Source organism: Salmo salar, chromosome 19, assembly GCF_965601325.2.
Source record: "Salmo salar chromosome 19, fSalSal1, whole genome shotgun sequence".
Classification (NCBI taxonomy): domain Eukaryota; kingdom Metazoa; phylum Chordata; class Actinopteri; order Salmoniformes; family Salmonidae; genus Salmo; species Salmo salar.
The window spans coordinates 17,780,783-17,795,181 of NC_138309.1; the positions used below are offsets into that span (position 1 = coordinate 17,780,783).

The window sequence follows — 14,399 nt, forward strand, 5'->3', positions numbered from 1 at the left end:
TGGCAAAAAGTGCTCTTCACTGACGAGTCGCGGGTTTGTCTCACCAGGGGTGATGGTCGGATTCGCGTTTCTCGTCAAAGGAATGAGCGTTACACCGAGGCCTGTACTCTGGAGCGGGATCAATTTGGAGGTGGAGGGTCCGTCATGGTCTGGGTCGGTGTGTCACAGCATCATCGAACTGAGCTTGTTGTCATTGCTGGCAATCTCAACGCTGTGCGTTACAGGGAAGACATCCTCCTCCCTCATGTGGTACCCTTCCTGCAGGCTCATCCTGACATGACCCTCCAGCATGACAATGCCACCAGCCATACTGCTCGTTCTGTGTGTGATTTCCTGCAAGACAGGAATGTCAGTGTTCTGCCATGGCCAGCAAAGAGCCCGAATGTCTCAGTTGTTGAATCTTATGTTCACACAAATATTTACACATGTTAAGTTCGCTGAAAATAAACGCAGTTGACAGTGAGAGGACATTTTTGTCGAGTTTATGTCAAGGTGCACTAAAGCTTTTGGAGCGGAAGGTAGCCTAGTGGTTAGAGCGTTGGGCCAGTAACTGAAAGGTTGCTGGATTGAATCCCGTGCTGAAAAGGTACAAATCTGTCGTTTTGCCCCTGAACAAGGCAGTTCCCCGGTAGGCCGTCATTGTAAATAAGTATTTGTTCTTAACTGACTTGCCTAGTTAAATGAAGGTTACATAAAAAAAAAGCTGTTCTGGCTCGTGGTTAAGACACTTTATGTTGGTGTTTCCTTTATTTTGGGCATTTACCTGTACATACATACTGTACATACATACACTTTGCTTCTGTACTCAGATGACAAAAGAGACAGGAGTGGATATAACAGGCACACCAAGATTAAATCTATATCTAAACACACAAATGCCAGGGATACAAAATACTTTACCTTGTTCTCCGAAATGTGTGTTAACTTGCAAAATAATAAAGTTGATTAAAATCTTCATAAACAAAATCACAGGAACAATCATGTGCTCAAAGAAATAATGCAGTCTTACAAATGACAGAGGGACACTGCTAACCAAATATTCTGTATTCAGTAGGGCGTACATCAATGACCTGATTAAATCAATGAAAAAGCATAGCATGTTACCATGCCAACGCCAGAAAACACAATTTCATCAGCATCATGATCATCTATGCAAATACAGCATTATATTCAATATGGCGTCCAATCTGAGGTTGATACTCACATGATTGATGTAGATGCTCTTCCGTTTTTCTCTCACTGCAAATTGAGAGCGAGAGAGATGAAATCAGTGACAGCATGGTAACAGTCAATGATTAGGCACACAAGATAGAGCAGAGTTCATCCCCTGGACTTGAAACACACGCTGATAGGGGGTCAAGGCAGGTTGCAGTACACAGCCATTACTGACAGGGGGCAGTCAATCCCAAGGCTGTCCTGCACCATACAGAGCTGGGAGTGCAGTATGGTCAAAGGCACATTAAGGAAGAGTGACTATATGGATTGACCATTTTTCAATATCAGCTTTGTGGGAACTTAATAAAACATATTGCTCAAAGTGGTGTTCAAGCAAACAATCGCTACAACTTAACATTTCCTTCAAATTACACTTCTACTAATTGCTGACATAGATGAATGGCTGTGGGGTAATACAAATGCTTTTCATTCCTCAAAGGCCTTCAATTAACATCATGTTTAGCACTCTGAACTGTGTGAAAGCAGAAAGCAAAGCAATTGAGTTAATTGCTTAATTAATCCTTTCATGCGTTTGCCCCTAAAACAATCTCTGGGGATTACATCAAATCAAAACGCTTCATTCACGCAAATATTGTCACGTCTATAACTATAGCTCCACTTCGCTATCTGGCTTTATTTCAATCATGTCATTGTATTCATGTGGTGAATACAGGGCATTCGTACTGTTTATCAGTAGTCTAATGATTCCTCATTGGGCCTTGCTGCGATTGATGGGTTCACTCCAAGTATGGAAGCCACTCTGATTGGGTGACGGAGATCCAGTGTGTGTGTGCGTGCGTTTGTGTGTGTGTGAGAGTGTCGTAGCGACATAGAAGGAGCGCTGCATGGCCAAGCAGCAGGGCAGGATGAGATATACAACGCTGACATAGTGAAGCTCTGGCACCTTGCTACACAATCAGCTCTCACACACACACACACACACACACACACACACACACACACACACACACACACACACCTAAAACCTGTGAGGAATCATGGCTGTGCACATTCTAAAATAAAGCGTGGAAGCGAGCATTTACATCATAAGGCTTCACACATTTTTACATGTTCAAATATTGATCTAGCTGGGAGAAAGAACTATGACTGTGCTTCTTAAAGGCACAGAGGGCTGGGTGTGTGCATGTGTGCGAGAGTGTCTCATCAGTACATACCAGTTTGAGCAGAAGTGGCTAGGTTTGTACAGATAACACGCATCATGCAGGAGGTAAAGCTTACATCTGAGCACAGCTTACAATAATCCACAAAATATGAACACATATACTGTATATACACACACAGAAATCTGCTGTAAAGACAGATTGCGGTGTTCTGTCAGTAGCACACAGCTTGAGACTACAGAGCAGGGCTATAACCCAAAACACAAGCCAAACACACACCCATCACACCAGCCTATACCAAACCTACTTACCTTTCTTATTGAGGACAGGAACTGAAAAAGACAAAGTTGAAGATGTCTCTACATATATCTATCTAGGGACAAGTAACAAATACAGTTGGATTCCTGTCTTTTATCTTTCTCATATTGCATCAATGAGCCTGCATCCCAAACGGCACCCCATTTCCTACATAGTGTACAGTTAAAGGAATAGGAAACCATTTGGGACACAGCCATCGATAACTAGGACGGCAGAGCGTTACATAACTAAGAAAGCGCCTCACAAACGGATAATTATCTACAGCGCTTAAAGCAATACTTAATTACAACATCCACCTGCGGTCGGCTACACGTGAGCTGTGTGCTAAATCATCCATGCTGCAAGGCATGAGATTAGAAATGAGAAATTCATTTGATTAAACCATTATTATATAGTTCGAACACTATCTGCATCTGTGACTTCAATTCATTCCTGCAGACGTTGTCTTCACACACTGTAAAATTGATTCGCTTAGAAAATAAGTGTTTTTATGAAAAAGGCTTCATAGTGCCACAGATGACATCCACGACTCAGCGTAGTGGAGAAGTTAGTGTTCAGAGAGGGCGCGAGAGAGAGAGAGAGGGCGCGAGAGAGAGAGAGGGCGCGAGAGAGAGAGAGGGCGCGAGAGAGAGAGAGAGAGAGAGAGAGAGAGAGAAGGAAAAGGAGGGCGAGAGAGAAATGAAAAGAGATTAAAAAGAGAACGACAGTGAGAAGGAGAGACAGAGATTGAAAAGGAGAGAGAGATTGAAAAGGAGAGAGAGAGAGAGAGAGAGAGAGTGCAATGTACTAGAGAGAGAGGAGAGATTGAACATGAAAGAGTGAGAGGAGGGGACACTCACCATCTGTCTGGGATTTGCTGAGGAATATGGTGCTGGCTCTGGGATGGTCTGAAGGGTTGTACTCCATGTTCAGATCTGAAGGAAACAGAAACAGCCATCAGCTCCAGAGCATACTGCTCAATGTACTGTATACTCTGCTGGTTGTATATCGATTCAGAGTTAGAACACAATGAACCCAGCCAGGCATAGACCTGTTTTATAGAGCTGGATGACTGAACAACACACATGCTGATGAGAAAGAGGCGTCGCACACGGATAGCCATTTGTTGAACAGATGAGAAAAATGTGATCACGCGTACAGAAGGACTGCCTTGAATACAAGTATTGAATACTGACTGGGGATACCAGTACTGTAGGATTTGTCCCAAATGGGACCCTATTCCCTATATAATGCACTACTTTTGACCAGAGCCCTATGGGCCCAGATGAAAGAATAGGGTGCCAAATGGGACGCAAATACATTCTGACTGAAAGGTCCATTTCAGGGGAGCATGCAGTTAAACATAGCAACCACCAAGTGGCGTAACGCTGAGGAGCAGTGGTTTGGCCGGAGATTGAGGCAGACTGGTTCGGCAATGAAAACGTCTTATTTGATCAATTGCCTGTTTTTATGTGATGCTTTTTACACACTGGGTGATAACGTGATAACAGGTCCATCAGCATAAATTACGGAATATTGTGGAAGTTACCATGGCACCAGGCAATAAAAATTAACATATTAGTTACACTGCAAAAATATGTTGATGTTACCTAGATATCTCTTACCATAAGAATGCATTGATTTGATATCTTACCAAGACAAATTATCTTAGTGCACTGGCAGATAATTGTATTACTTTAACTGTCTCGGGCTTGACATCCACTACCCAGCCCCCCTGTCTCTGGCTCTGGGCCAGGATCCCACCCAGGGGACCGCTGTCAGTCCTGACATCCACTACCCAGCCCCCCTGTCTCTGGCCCTAGTCCAGGCCCTGGGTCCTGACCCTGTCAGCAGCCACAGGGATCCAAGCATAATGTCATCCTGGCAGGAAAGGCCAGATAGGGGCTACACCCAGCCATACCACCAGCTGCAGCAGAGAGGAGAGGAGAGCCACTGCCCAAAGAACAGCTCCTCAACAGAGGTGATAGATGAGAGGAGAGAGTGAGTGGGAAAGAGGAGTGGAAGACAGGGTTCAAGCGCCCGCCTACAGACCCAAAGCCTTAGAAATATGAGTCATCGTAGGTTGAGATGTCCTGCTTTCTTTCTTCAGCCCTGGTATAATACTACTGTCTTACCAGAGCACACATACATCAGATGGCGCTCTATACCGGTCTTAACAGAGTGGGAGTTGTGACTTGATATGGATATGAGCTATTGCTACAAATTAACTGATGGAACACATGATAGTTTTATGAGACCTAGTTTAGCTGGGGAAAATAACGACTCCTATATGAGGTCATCTGAGTGGAGCAGCTACCATTATGCACCAACTCTTTTGAACTGCAGTCTTTTGTGTGTGAGAGGCACTTAAAGCTCAAAGGAGATACAGCTAGCTCCCTCCACACACTCCAGTGACCTACGTACGGCGCAGGCAGCACTCCAAGGAGGAGGAGAACTAGGTGATGAATAAAAGATGGGTTAGTTTATCAACGGTGTGGGAAGGAGCCAGAAGACGCGAGAGACGAAAACAAGGCTAATTAGTCCAATGTGTACTGTAACAGTCTGATCGGTATTTCAGAACTCTCCTCAATGAAAAGTTAGTGTTAAATACAGGCACACACGAATGAGCAGGCACACACACACACATACACACACACACACACACACACACAATATGGTTGTCTCGGGTACCCTTTGATTTAGGGTTTTCTTTGGAGTGGCCCTCTTCCTCTCAGCCTGTACAGTGGTGCACGTGCACATACTCACACACACACACAGTCCACCCTTCTAACTTCCTGTGTTTCAGGAAACTGGACAGGAAGTCACACCGGGGTCTGCTACACAAAACTAACCAGCTCTATTGTTTTAGAGTTATGACAAAAGGGGGAGTTGTCTTGCACTACCGAAATGAGGTAAATCAATGAGTATGTTTACATGCACACTAATAATTCGATTTTAAACTGATTATGGCAGTAGGCCGAGTATGGCATTAGTCATGCAAACACCTTACTCTGCTGATCTTAATTGGTACGGTCATAATCGAAGTAAGCAGAAGCCGATTAAAAAACAGCATCTTTCAAATGATTAGGACATGTAAAGACCTTAATCGGAGTTCCAGCAATGTATTTGATCTGTGCATGTACTAACACCAGCCAAGCAAGCCTCCCTCTTTAGCACCAGCGAAAGTGAGTTCGGAACAACTGAAAGTATGCATCTTTGAAGACATTTTCACATAAAAACTTTATATACAGTGCATCCGGAAAGCATTCAGACTCCTTAAATTTTTTCACGTTTTGTTACATTACAGCCTTATTCTAAAATTTATAAAATTATTTTTTAATCAATCTACACACAATACCCCATAATGATGAAGCAAAAGTTTTTTTAAACATTTATTTGAAAATGTATATAAATATTTTTTTAAATCACATTTATATATTCAGACCCTTTACTCAGTACTTGGTTGAAGCACCTTTGGCAGCGATTACAGCCTCGAGTCTTCTTGGATTTGATGCTACAAGCTTGGCACATCTGTATTTGGGGAGTTTCTCCCATTCTTCTCTGCAGATCCTCTCAAGCTCTGTCAGGTTGGACGGGGAGTGTCGCTGCACAGCTATATTCAGGTCTCTCCAGAGATGTTCCATCAGGTTCAAGTCCGGGCTCTGACTGGACCACTCAAGGACATTCAGAGACTTGTCCCGAAGCCACTCCTGTGTTGTCTTGGCTGTGTGCTTAAGATTGTTGTTCTGTATGAAGGTTAACCGTCGCCCCCGTCTAAGATCCTGAGCGCTCTGGAGCAGGTTTTCATCAAAGATCTCTCTGTACTTTGCTCCGTTCATCTTTCCCTCAATCCTGACTAGTCTCCCAGTCCCAGCCCTGAAAAACATCCCCACAGCATGATGCTGCCACCACCATAATTCACCGTAAAGATGGTGCCATATTTCCTCCAGATGTGACACTTGTCATTCAGGCCAAAGAGTTAAATCTTTGTTTCATCAGACCTGAGAATTATTTTCTCATGGTCTGAGCCCTTTAGCTGCCTTTTGGCAAACTCCAAGCGGGCTGTCATGTGCCTTTTACTGAGGAGTGGCATCAGTCTGGCCTCTCTAACACAAAGGCCTGATTGGTGGAGTGCTGCATAGATGGTTGTCCTTCTGGAAGGTTCTCCCATCTCCACAGTGGAACTGGAGCTCTGTCAGAGGGACCATTGGGTTCTTGGTCACCTCCGTGACCAAGGCCCTTCTCCCCCGACTGCTCAGTTTGGCCGGGCGACAAGCTCTAGGAAGAGTCTTGGTGGTTCCAAACTTCTTCCATTTAAGAATAATGGAGGCCACTGTGTTCTTGAGGACCTTCAATGCTGCAGAAATATTTTGCTACCCTTCCCCAGATCTTTGCCTTGACGCAATCCTGTCTCGGAGCTCTACAGACAATTGGTTCGACCTCGTGGCTTGGTTTTTCTCTGACATGCACTGTCAACTGTGCGACCTTATATAGACAGGTGTGTGCCTTTCCAAATCATGTTAATATCAATTGAATTTACCACAATCAAGTTGTAGAAACATCTCAAGGATGATCAATGATAACAAGATGCACCTGAGCTCAATTTCAAGTCTCATAGCAAAGGGTTTGAATACTTATGTAAATAAGATATTTTGGTTTTTAATTTGTTATAAATTTGCTAACATTTCTAAACCTGTTTTTGCTTTGTCATTATGGGGTATTGTGTGTAGATTGATGAGGATTTTGTTTTATTTAATCCATTTTAGAATAAGGCAGTAATGTAACAAAATGTGGAAAAAGTCAAGGGGTCGAAATACTTTCCGAATGCACTGTATGTCTGAACTCGGAATCAAATAGGCTTCCCAAAAATAACATGGTCGCAGTGGTAGAACTCTTATTTTGATTTGAGATTTTCTGCATTTATCAAAGTCCCATCGGGTTGCCCGATTTCAGATGTGGACTTGTAAACAGGATTATTAGGGAAATCGTTCTTCTTTCAAAGCATGAAAGGTCTTAATCAAATGATCATATTAAATCTGTCTATCCACAATAATTGTATTTTGTATGCAAATAATCATACTCAGTGAGACTGTATTGTACACGCACACACCCTGTATTCCCATAATCCTACCGTCAGTCCTGCTTCTGTGCAGCTCAACTTCCATCCACTTCCGCTGCCAACAAGCATCCATAAAACACATTGGATTTACGGGCCATTTCTCAGTGAGCCAAGGGTCTTATTGGGCACCGGTGTTGAGAGAATGACAACATCAAAACGCCACTTAATACTCTCACACAACGATCACAGGGTGCTTGGCCAAGCTGATAAATCAATGAGGTACATCAGTGTCCCTGCTGCTGCTCCTTGTCTGAGCCGTCCTATACATTACACCCAACAGATGCAGACTTACATGGACAGTGGCCACAGCTCCTGTTCGCTGTCCCTCCATCATCACCGAGGGCAGTGTGGGTTGGCAGGCTGCCTGGCAGGCTGGTCCTGTCCTGGCACTGTAGCACATTGGACCAGCTAGGCCCAGGTCTGGCAGTCCGTCATTACAAGTCACCAGACAGACAGTACAATGAGCAGAGGACCCAATGATTTATCAAGAACTTACTACAGAGACACCAGCCAGGAGAGACCAGATGGCTGCGCCACCTCCATGGCATCTCTGACTGACTGACTGTGTGTCAGAGATCCTGTTATTCACAAATTATAGGATCTCTGTTGTTATCTTGGTAGAGAGTGTAGTCTTCTTTCATGTAACACTTTGTCCTGAGCTTGACTAACCCTATACTCATGCCTCCTTTCCTTAGTTAGCAAATGAAACTAGTCTTTATAATCTGCAATCTGGAAGGAAAGGAGACAAGGAGAGGAGACAAGAAGAGCAGTACACAAATCAAGATAGATGTAAATGTGAGCTTGCTTTTGTATGTATGCTACTGCACATGTTGTATATGCTTCTGTGTATGGTGTGTTTTACAGTAAACTTTATGTGACGTGTATGTTTTTATTGATTCCATGGAACGCAGGACTCCCTGGAACACAGTGGTAATTCTTACGGAGTGGACTATCCTATCTAAATAAAGATAATTAAATTACATGAACGTGATCCAGGATTAGCATGACGGCACCTTTCAGTGTGGAGAGACAGGCACAAAGACAAGGACATAGAGTCACAAGGTTGACTCCACTCAACCCGATAATTCGAACGGATCCCTTCAAGCATGTCTTCCTCATAGCTGCAGGACGTGCCTGACAACGTGCCTGACAAGGTGTACCAGAGCATTACAGACGACCAGGGTCACAAATGGCATATGTCCTGTTCAAAAGAAGTGCATTTTAAAAGGCCCAGTGCAGTCAAAAACTTGATTTCCCCGTATTTTATATATTCACCATGCCCCTCCACTAAAATCTCATCCGTCTCTTCTCCAAGTTGAAATAGCCACTTTAGAGCAGCTTAGCACTGTGAACTGATGGAGGCTCTCACTCTCATCAGGCCCATGGGAGCTTCCTCACTGGAGTGGTGAACTGGTTGATAAAATATGTTCTATTTCTCCTGAGCCTGGTGGTGGTGGTAGCATTGGAAAAGGAGTAAGGGACTTGTGTGATAGAGTCAGAGAGCCTGGGGTTAAGCTGGTATTTCTGAACATAATTCACCCTAAAGGGGTAGAGCATTTCTGAGGCTAGAACCTAACCCGACACAGCTGGCTAAATGGCCTGGGCAAATAGTCAGGACTGTGTTATCCCCACTGGCTTTTCAAACCCAAAATGTGATTCCTTACTTGTGAATGATCCTATAACAGCAGTAACAGGTTACCTGTGAATGTTACACAAGAAGTCTCCTTTACCCTGAGCATGACACTAGCAATAACAGTATGTGTGATGGTAGTGTATGACCAGTTCAGTGAGACCCAGTAGCTCAGCAGTCAGTGGCAATCCTGGTTGATATACAGCCAGATCACCCGTGATACAAGTCAGTATTCGACGTCCATCTATGTCTGAGGACGTCAGGAGATTACATGGAAACCGGCTACTAGGGGTTACAGTGAGAGCAGTAAGCATCTGCATCGGATTCCCAAGGTTGGAAGTTCAAATACAGCAATAGGAAGATGTTTTTCAATTTTTGTTTTAAGCCTATCCCAAACCTTAACCATTCCGAGTTAATGCCTAAACTTAACCTTCAAAATGTAGAAATGTGTACAGTGTGTATCACTGTGCTGAAATGTGTCATAAGAAACTGCTGCTGAGTAGAACACACACACACTCACAGTCATCCTTCCGAGAGGAAAAGCAAACAAAGAAAGAACATTTAGTCAAGTGATTTAGACAAAAGGAGATGTCTCCTGACTCTCTTTTCCATGTCTTCATCAGTCTGCTGTGACTGTCTCAAATCTCTGGTTGCATCTCTTATACTAATGGCTGAGTGTGTGTGGACCCCTGTGATGGTGATTTAATCTCCAGGACTCTACATTCATGCTTGTCCGGGACAAGAAAAATAATAGTCTGACAAAAAGAATATACACTCACCGGCCACCCTGTTCATGAAAATGGATCACTCCTACAGACAGTGAGTCACGTGGCTTGCTATATAAAGCAGGCAGGCAGGCAGACAGGCATCGAGACTGTTCGATTCAATTTTAAAAATGGGCAAAACAAGTGACCTAAGCGACTTTGAGAGCGGTATGATCGTCGGTGCCAGGCATGCCAGATCCAGTATATCAGAAACGGCTTCCCTCCAGAGCATTTAACGCACGACAGTGTCTAGTGTTTCCCGAGAATGAGGCGACAAACAAAATTCATCCAGTCAGCGACAGTCCTGTGGGGGAAAACAGCTTGTTGATGAGAGAGGTCGAAAAAGAATGGCTCGCCACAAACAGACAAATAACAGCGCAGTACAACAGTGGTGTACAGAACCGCATCTCGGCGCGCACAACTCATTGATCCTCGTCACGGATGGGCTATTATAGCAGACGACCACACCGGATTCGACTCCTATCAGATAAAGACAAGAAGAAGTGGCCCCAGTGGAAACGCGAACAACACTGGACAATTGAGGAGTGGAAAAACATTGCGTGGTCCGATGAATCCCAGTTCCTGTTGCGTCATGCTGATGGCAGAGTCAGGATCTGGCGTAAGCGGCATGAGTCCATGGACCCATCCTGCCTGGTGTCAACAGTACAGGCTGGTGGTCTAACGCCGTCCAAATATGCAGCAACTGCTTGATGCTATCACATCAGCACGGACCAACATCCATGTGGAACATTTGCGACTTGTAGAATCAATGTCCTGAAGAATTCAGGCTGTTCTGGAGGCAAAGGGGGGTCCGACCCGTACTAGATGGGTGTACCTAATAAACTGAGTGTGAGTGTCGATTTGAGTCGTGCGAATGGACAATAAAGAAAAAAAAGAATATCAAACAATTACTTTGATCAGAATTGGATCAGTGTCCTCTGGATGCGACGTATTGCTGTTTTCCTAATTTCTGCAGAGCATATCAGAGTAGGATTGTATTGCATTGACAGGCAGAGCAGTCTCAATCATCCCCAGTTGTGAAGCACTATTCAAAAAGAGCAGATCCGCGTGTACACATTTGTTGATATTCCTTGCTACTTAGTGCCTTACTTGCAGTTATAGCATATTGTTTATCAGCAAACAGGCTTCGTACGGTGATGAAAATCCTGGAAAAGTTATGATGTATGCATCAGCTGCATGTGTTCCAGTGCAAGTGGGCCAGAGGAGAGAGAGAGAGAGAGAGAGAGACACTTTACAGCAGGTAGGCCTATAAAATAATGACAACAGGCTAACTAGATCGCCAATTCAACATTTATTGTGTAGCCGAGCTAGCTCTCTCAGTAGTTAACTATTTAGCTATTATCATGTCCTTAAAACTTTCCACCGGCATAACTGCAAATGGCAACCATCGATGAACGGGTGCATTGATAAACCAATGTTTACTCTGGTTGTCAAACAGTCTCTCCAGCACCCAAATTCTGAGTCTGAGAAATAAATCTGACACCATTGGAAAGCTGGGATTCCCCTCTTGGTCATGTCATTCTGACAACTTTAAAATATATTCTTAGAATAGCCTAATTGAGAAATATCTCCCATGCTGTCAATAGATCTCCCCTGAAACCTGAATATTTTTGCTTTACAATGTTATAGATAAACATGTCTTAGTTACCTCGCTTTGAAGTAGCCTAATTTAGCCATTTGATACCTGATTCATTGAATGAGCAAATTCAAAAAGCATTTGGTTGTAATCGTAATTTTGCTATATTTTATAGCATATGAAGGGTGGCCGACAATCCTCATGTAAAACACATTTACTTGAAGAACAGTGCAGATGCAAAGTTTGATCAAATAATTACAGTTTGTGCTGTTTGTGCCGTCATTATGTTACCAAACTTTGCATCTGCACTGTTCTTCAAGTAAATGTGTTTTTGTAAAATGTTGTATAATTTGTTAAAAGTTGTCCTTGTCCTTGAGATGGCTGGTTTGTTAAACTTTGCGATTTTAGTTTTTTGTTTGACATACATTCTATTGTGAAAAATATGAGTGTCGACATGATTCTGTTATTGTGGCATTGCGCATATGGCAAGGCACCAAGGTACGGTATTATTTACTGCCATGTTTCGCAGAAGAACAATAGTGTTCTGTCATGGAGAATTACATGGTTTATGGCACTGTTCCAGCCAGAGATCAGTGGAGGGGGAGAGAGGGAGGGGGAGGAGAGGAGGGGAGGAGGGAACAACAGAGCGGTACGCAACAAAGTAGGAGGATCAAGGAGTTAGCCAGCTAAATATTCTGAAATAGCTTTATGGTTATGACAGTTGTGGTTGAAATGAGCATTATCTAACTGACTCAACAACCAGACACACATGTTTAGCTTCTTAATGAATGAGAAAATCAAGTTGTGTCATTTCCAACCCTCCATATATTTTTTTATAAATATACTGCTCAAAAAAATAAAGGGAACACTTGAACAACACAATGTAACTCCAAGTCAAACACACTTGTGTGAAATCAAACTGTCCACTTAGGAAGCAACACTGATTGACAATAAATTTCACATGCTGTTGTGCAAATGGAATAGACAACAGGTGGAAATTATAGGCAATAAGCAAGACACCCCCAATAAAGGAGTGGTTGTGCAGGTGAAGACCACAGACCACTTCTCAGTTCCTATGCTTCCTGGCTGATGTTTTGGTCACTTTTGAATGCTGGCGGTGCTTTCACTCTAGTGGTAGCATGAGACGGAGTCTACAACCCACACAAGTGGCTCAGGTAGTGCAGCTCATCCAGGATGGCACATCAATGCGAGCTGTGGCAAGAAGGTTTGCTGTGTCTGTCAGCGTAGTGTCCAGAGCATGGAGGCGCTACCAGGAGACAGGCCAGTACATCAGGAGACGTGGAGGAGGCCGTAGGAGGGCAACAACCCAGCAGCAGGACCGCTACCTCCGCCTTTGTGCAAGGAGGAGCAGGAGAGGCACTGCCAGAGCCCTGCAAAATGACCTCCAGCAGGCCACAAATGTGCATGTGTCTGCTCAAACGGTCAGAAACAGACTCCATGAGGGTGGTATGAGGGCCCGACGTCCACAGGTGGGGGTTGTGCTTACAGCCCAACACCGTGCAGAACGTTTGGCATTTGCCAGAGAACACCAAGATTGGCAAATTCGCCACTGGCGCCCTGTGCTCTTCACAGATGAAAGCAGGTTCACACTGAGCATGTGACAGACGTGACAGAGTCTGGAGACGCCGTGGAGAATGTTTTGCTGCCTGCAACATCCTCCAGCATGACCGGTTTGGCGGTGGGTCAGTCATGGTGTGGGGTGGCATTTCTTTGGGGGGCCGCACAGCCCTCCATGTGCTCGCCAGAGGTAGCCTGACTGCCATTAGGCACCGAGATGAGATCCTCAGACCCCTTGTGAGACCATATGCTGGTGCGGTTGGCCCTGGGTTCCTCCTAATGCAAGACAATGCTAGACCTCATGTGGCTGGAGTGTGTCAGCAGTTCCTGCAAGAGGAAGGCATTGATGCTATGGACTGGCCCGCCCGTTCCCCAGACCTGAATCCAATTGAGCACATCTGGGACATCATGTCTCGCTCCATCCACCAACGCCACGTTGCACCACAGACTGTCCAGGAGTTGGCGGATGCTTTAGTCCAGGTCTGGAAGGAGATCCCTCAGGAGACCATCCGCCACCTCATCAGGAGCATGCCCAGGCATTGTAGGGAGGTCATACAGGCACGTGGAGGCCACACACACTACTGAGCCTCATTTTGACTTGTTTTAAGGACATTACATCAAAGTTGGATCAGCCTGTAGTGTGGTTTTCCACTTTAATTTTGAGTGTGACTCCAAATCCAGACCTCCATGGGTTGATAAATTGGATTTCCATTGATTATTTTTGTGTGATTTTGTTGTCAGCACATTCAACTATGTAAAGAAAAAAGTATTTAATAAGATTATTTATTTCATTCAGATCTAGGATGTGTTGTTTAAGTGTTCCCTTTATTTTTTTGAGCAGTGTATATACAGTACCAGTCAAAAGTTTGGACACACCTACTCATTCAAGGGTTTTTCCTTTATTTTTTTATATTTTCGCCATTGGAGAATAATAGTGAAGACATCACAACTATGAAATAACACATGGAATCATGCAGTAAGCAAAACGAACGCTTCATGAGGAATGCTTTTCCAACAGTCTTGAAGGAGTTCCCACATACGCTGAGCACTTGTTGGCTGCTTTTCCTTCACTCTGCGG

The 14,399-nt window shown here is 44.2% G+C and overlaps 1 protein-coding gene across 7 annotated transcripts in view; it reads right to left on the bottom strand.

Annotated features, from left to right (window-relative positions):
* The window catches only part of ccny (cyclin Y), a 71,530-nt gene that overhangs the window by 17,017 nt on the left and 40,114 nt on the right, over window positions 1–14,399 (bottom strand). The window contains exons 1-5 of one of the 7 annotated variants that reach the window (XM_014157366.3): window positions 10,162–11,116; window positions 3,494–3,568; window positions 2,648–2,668; window positions 1,205–1,239; window positions 901–924 (exon numbers count right to left, since the gene is read on the bottom strand). In XM_014157366.3, coding sequence (XP_014012841.1) covers window positions 901–924; window positions 1,205–1,239; window positions 2,648–2,668; window positions 3,494–3,568; window positions 10,162–10,177 — 171 coding nt within the window. In that variant the 5' untranslated portion in view covers window positions 10,178–11,116. 7 annotated transcript variants of the gene reach the window in all.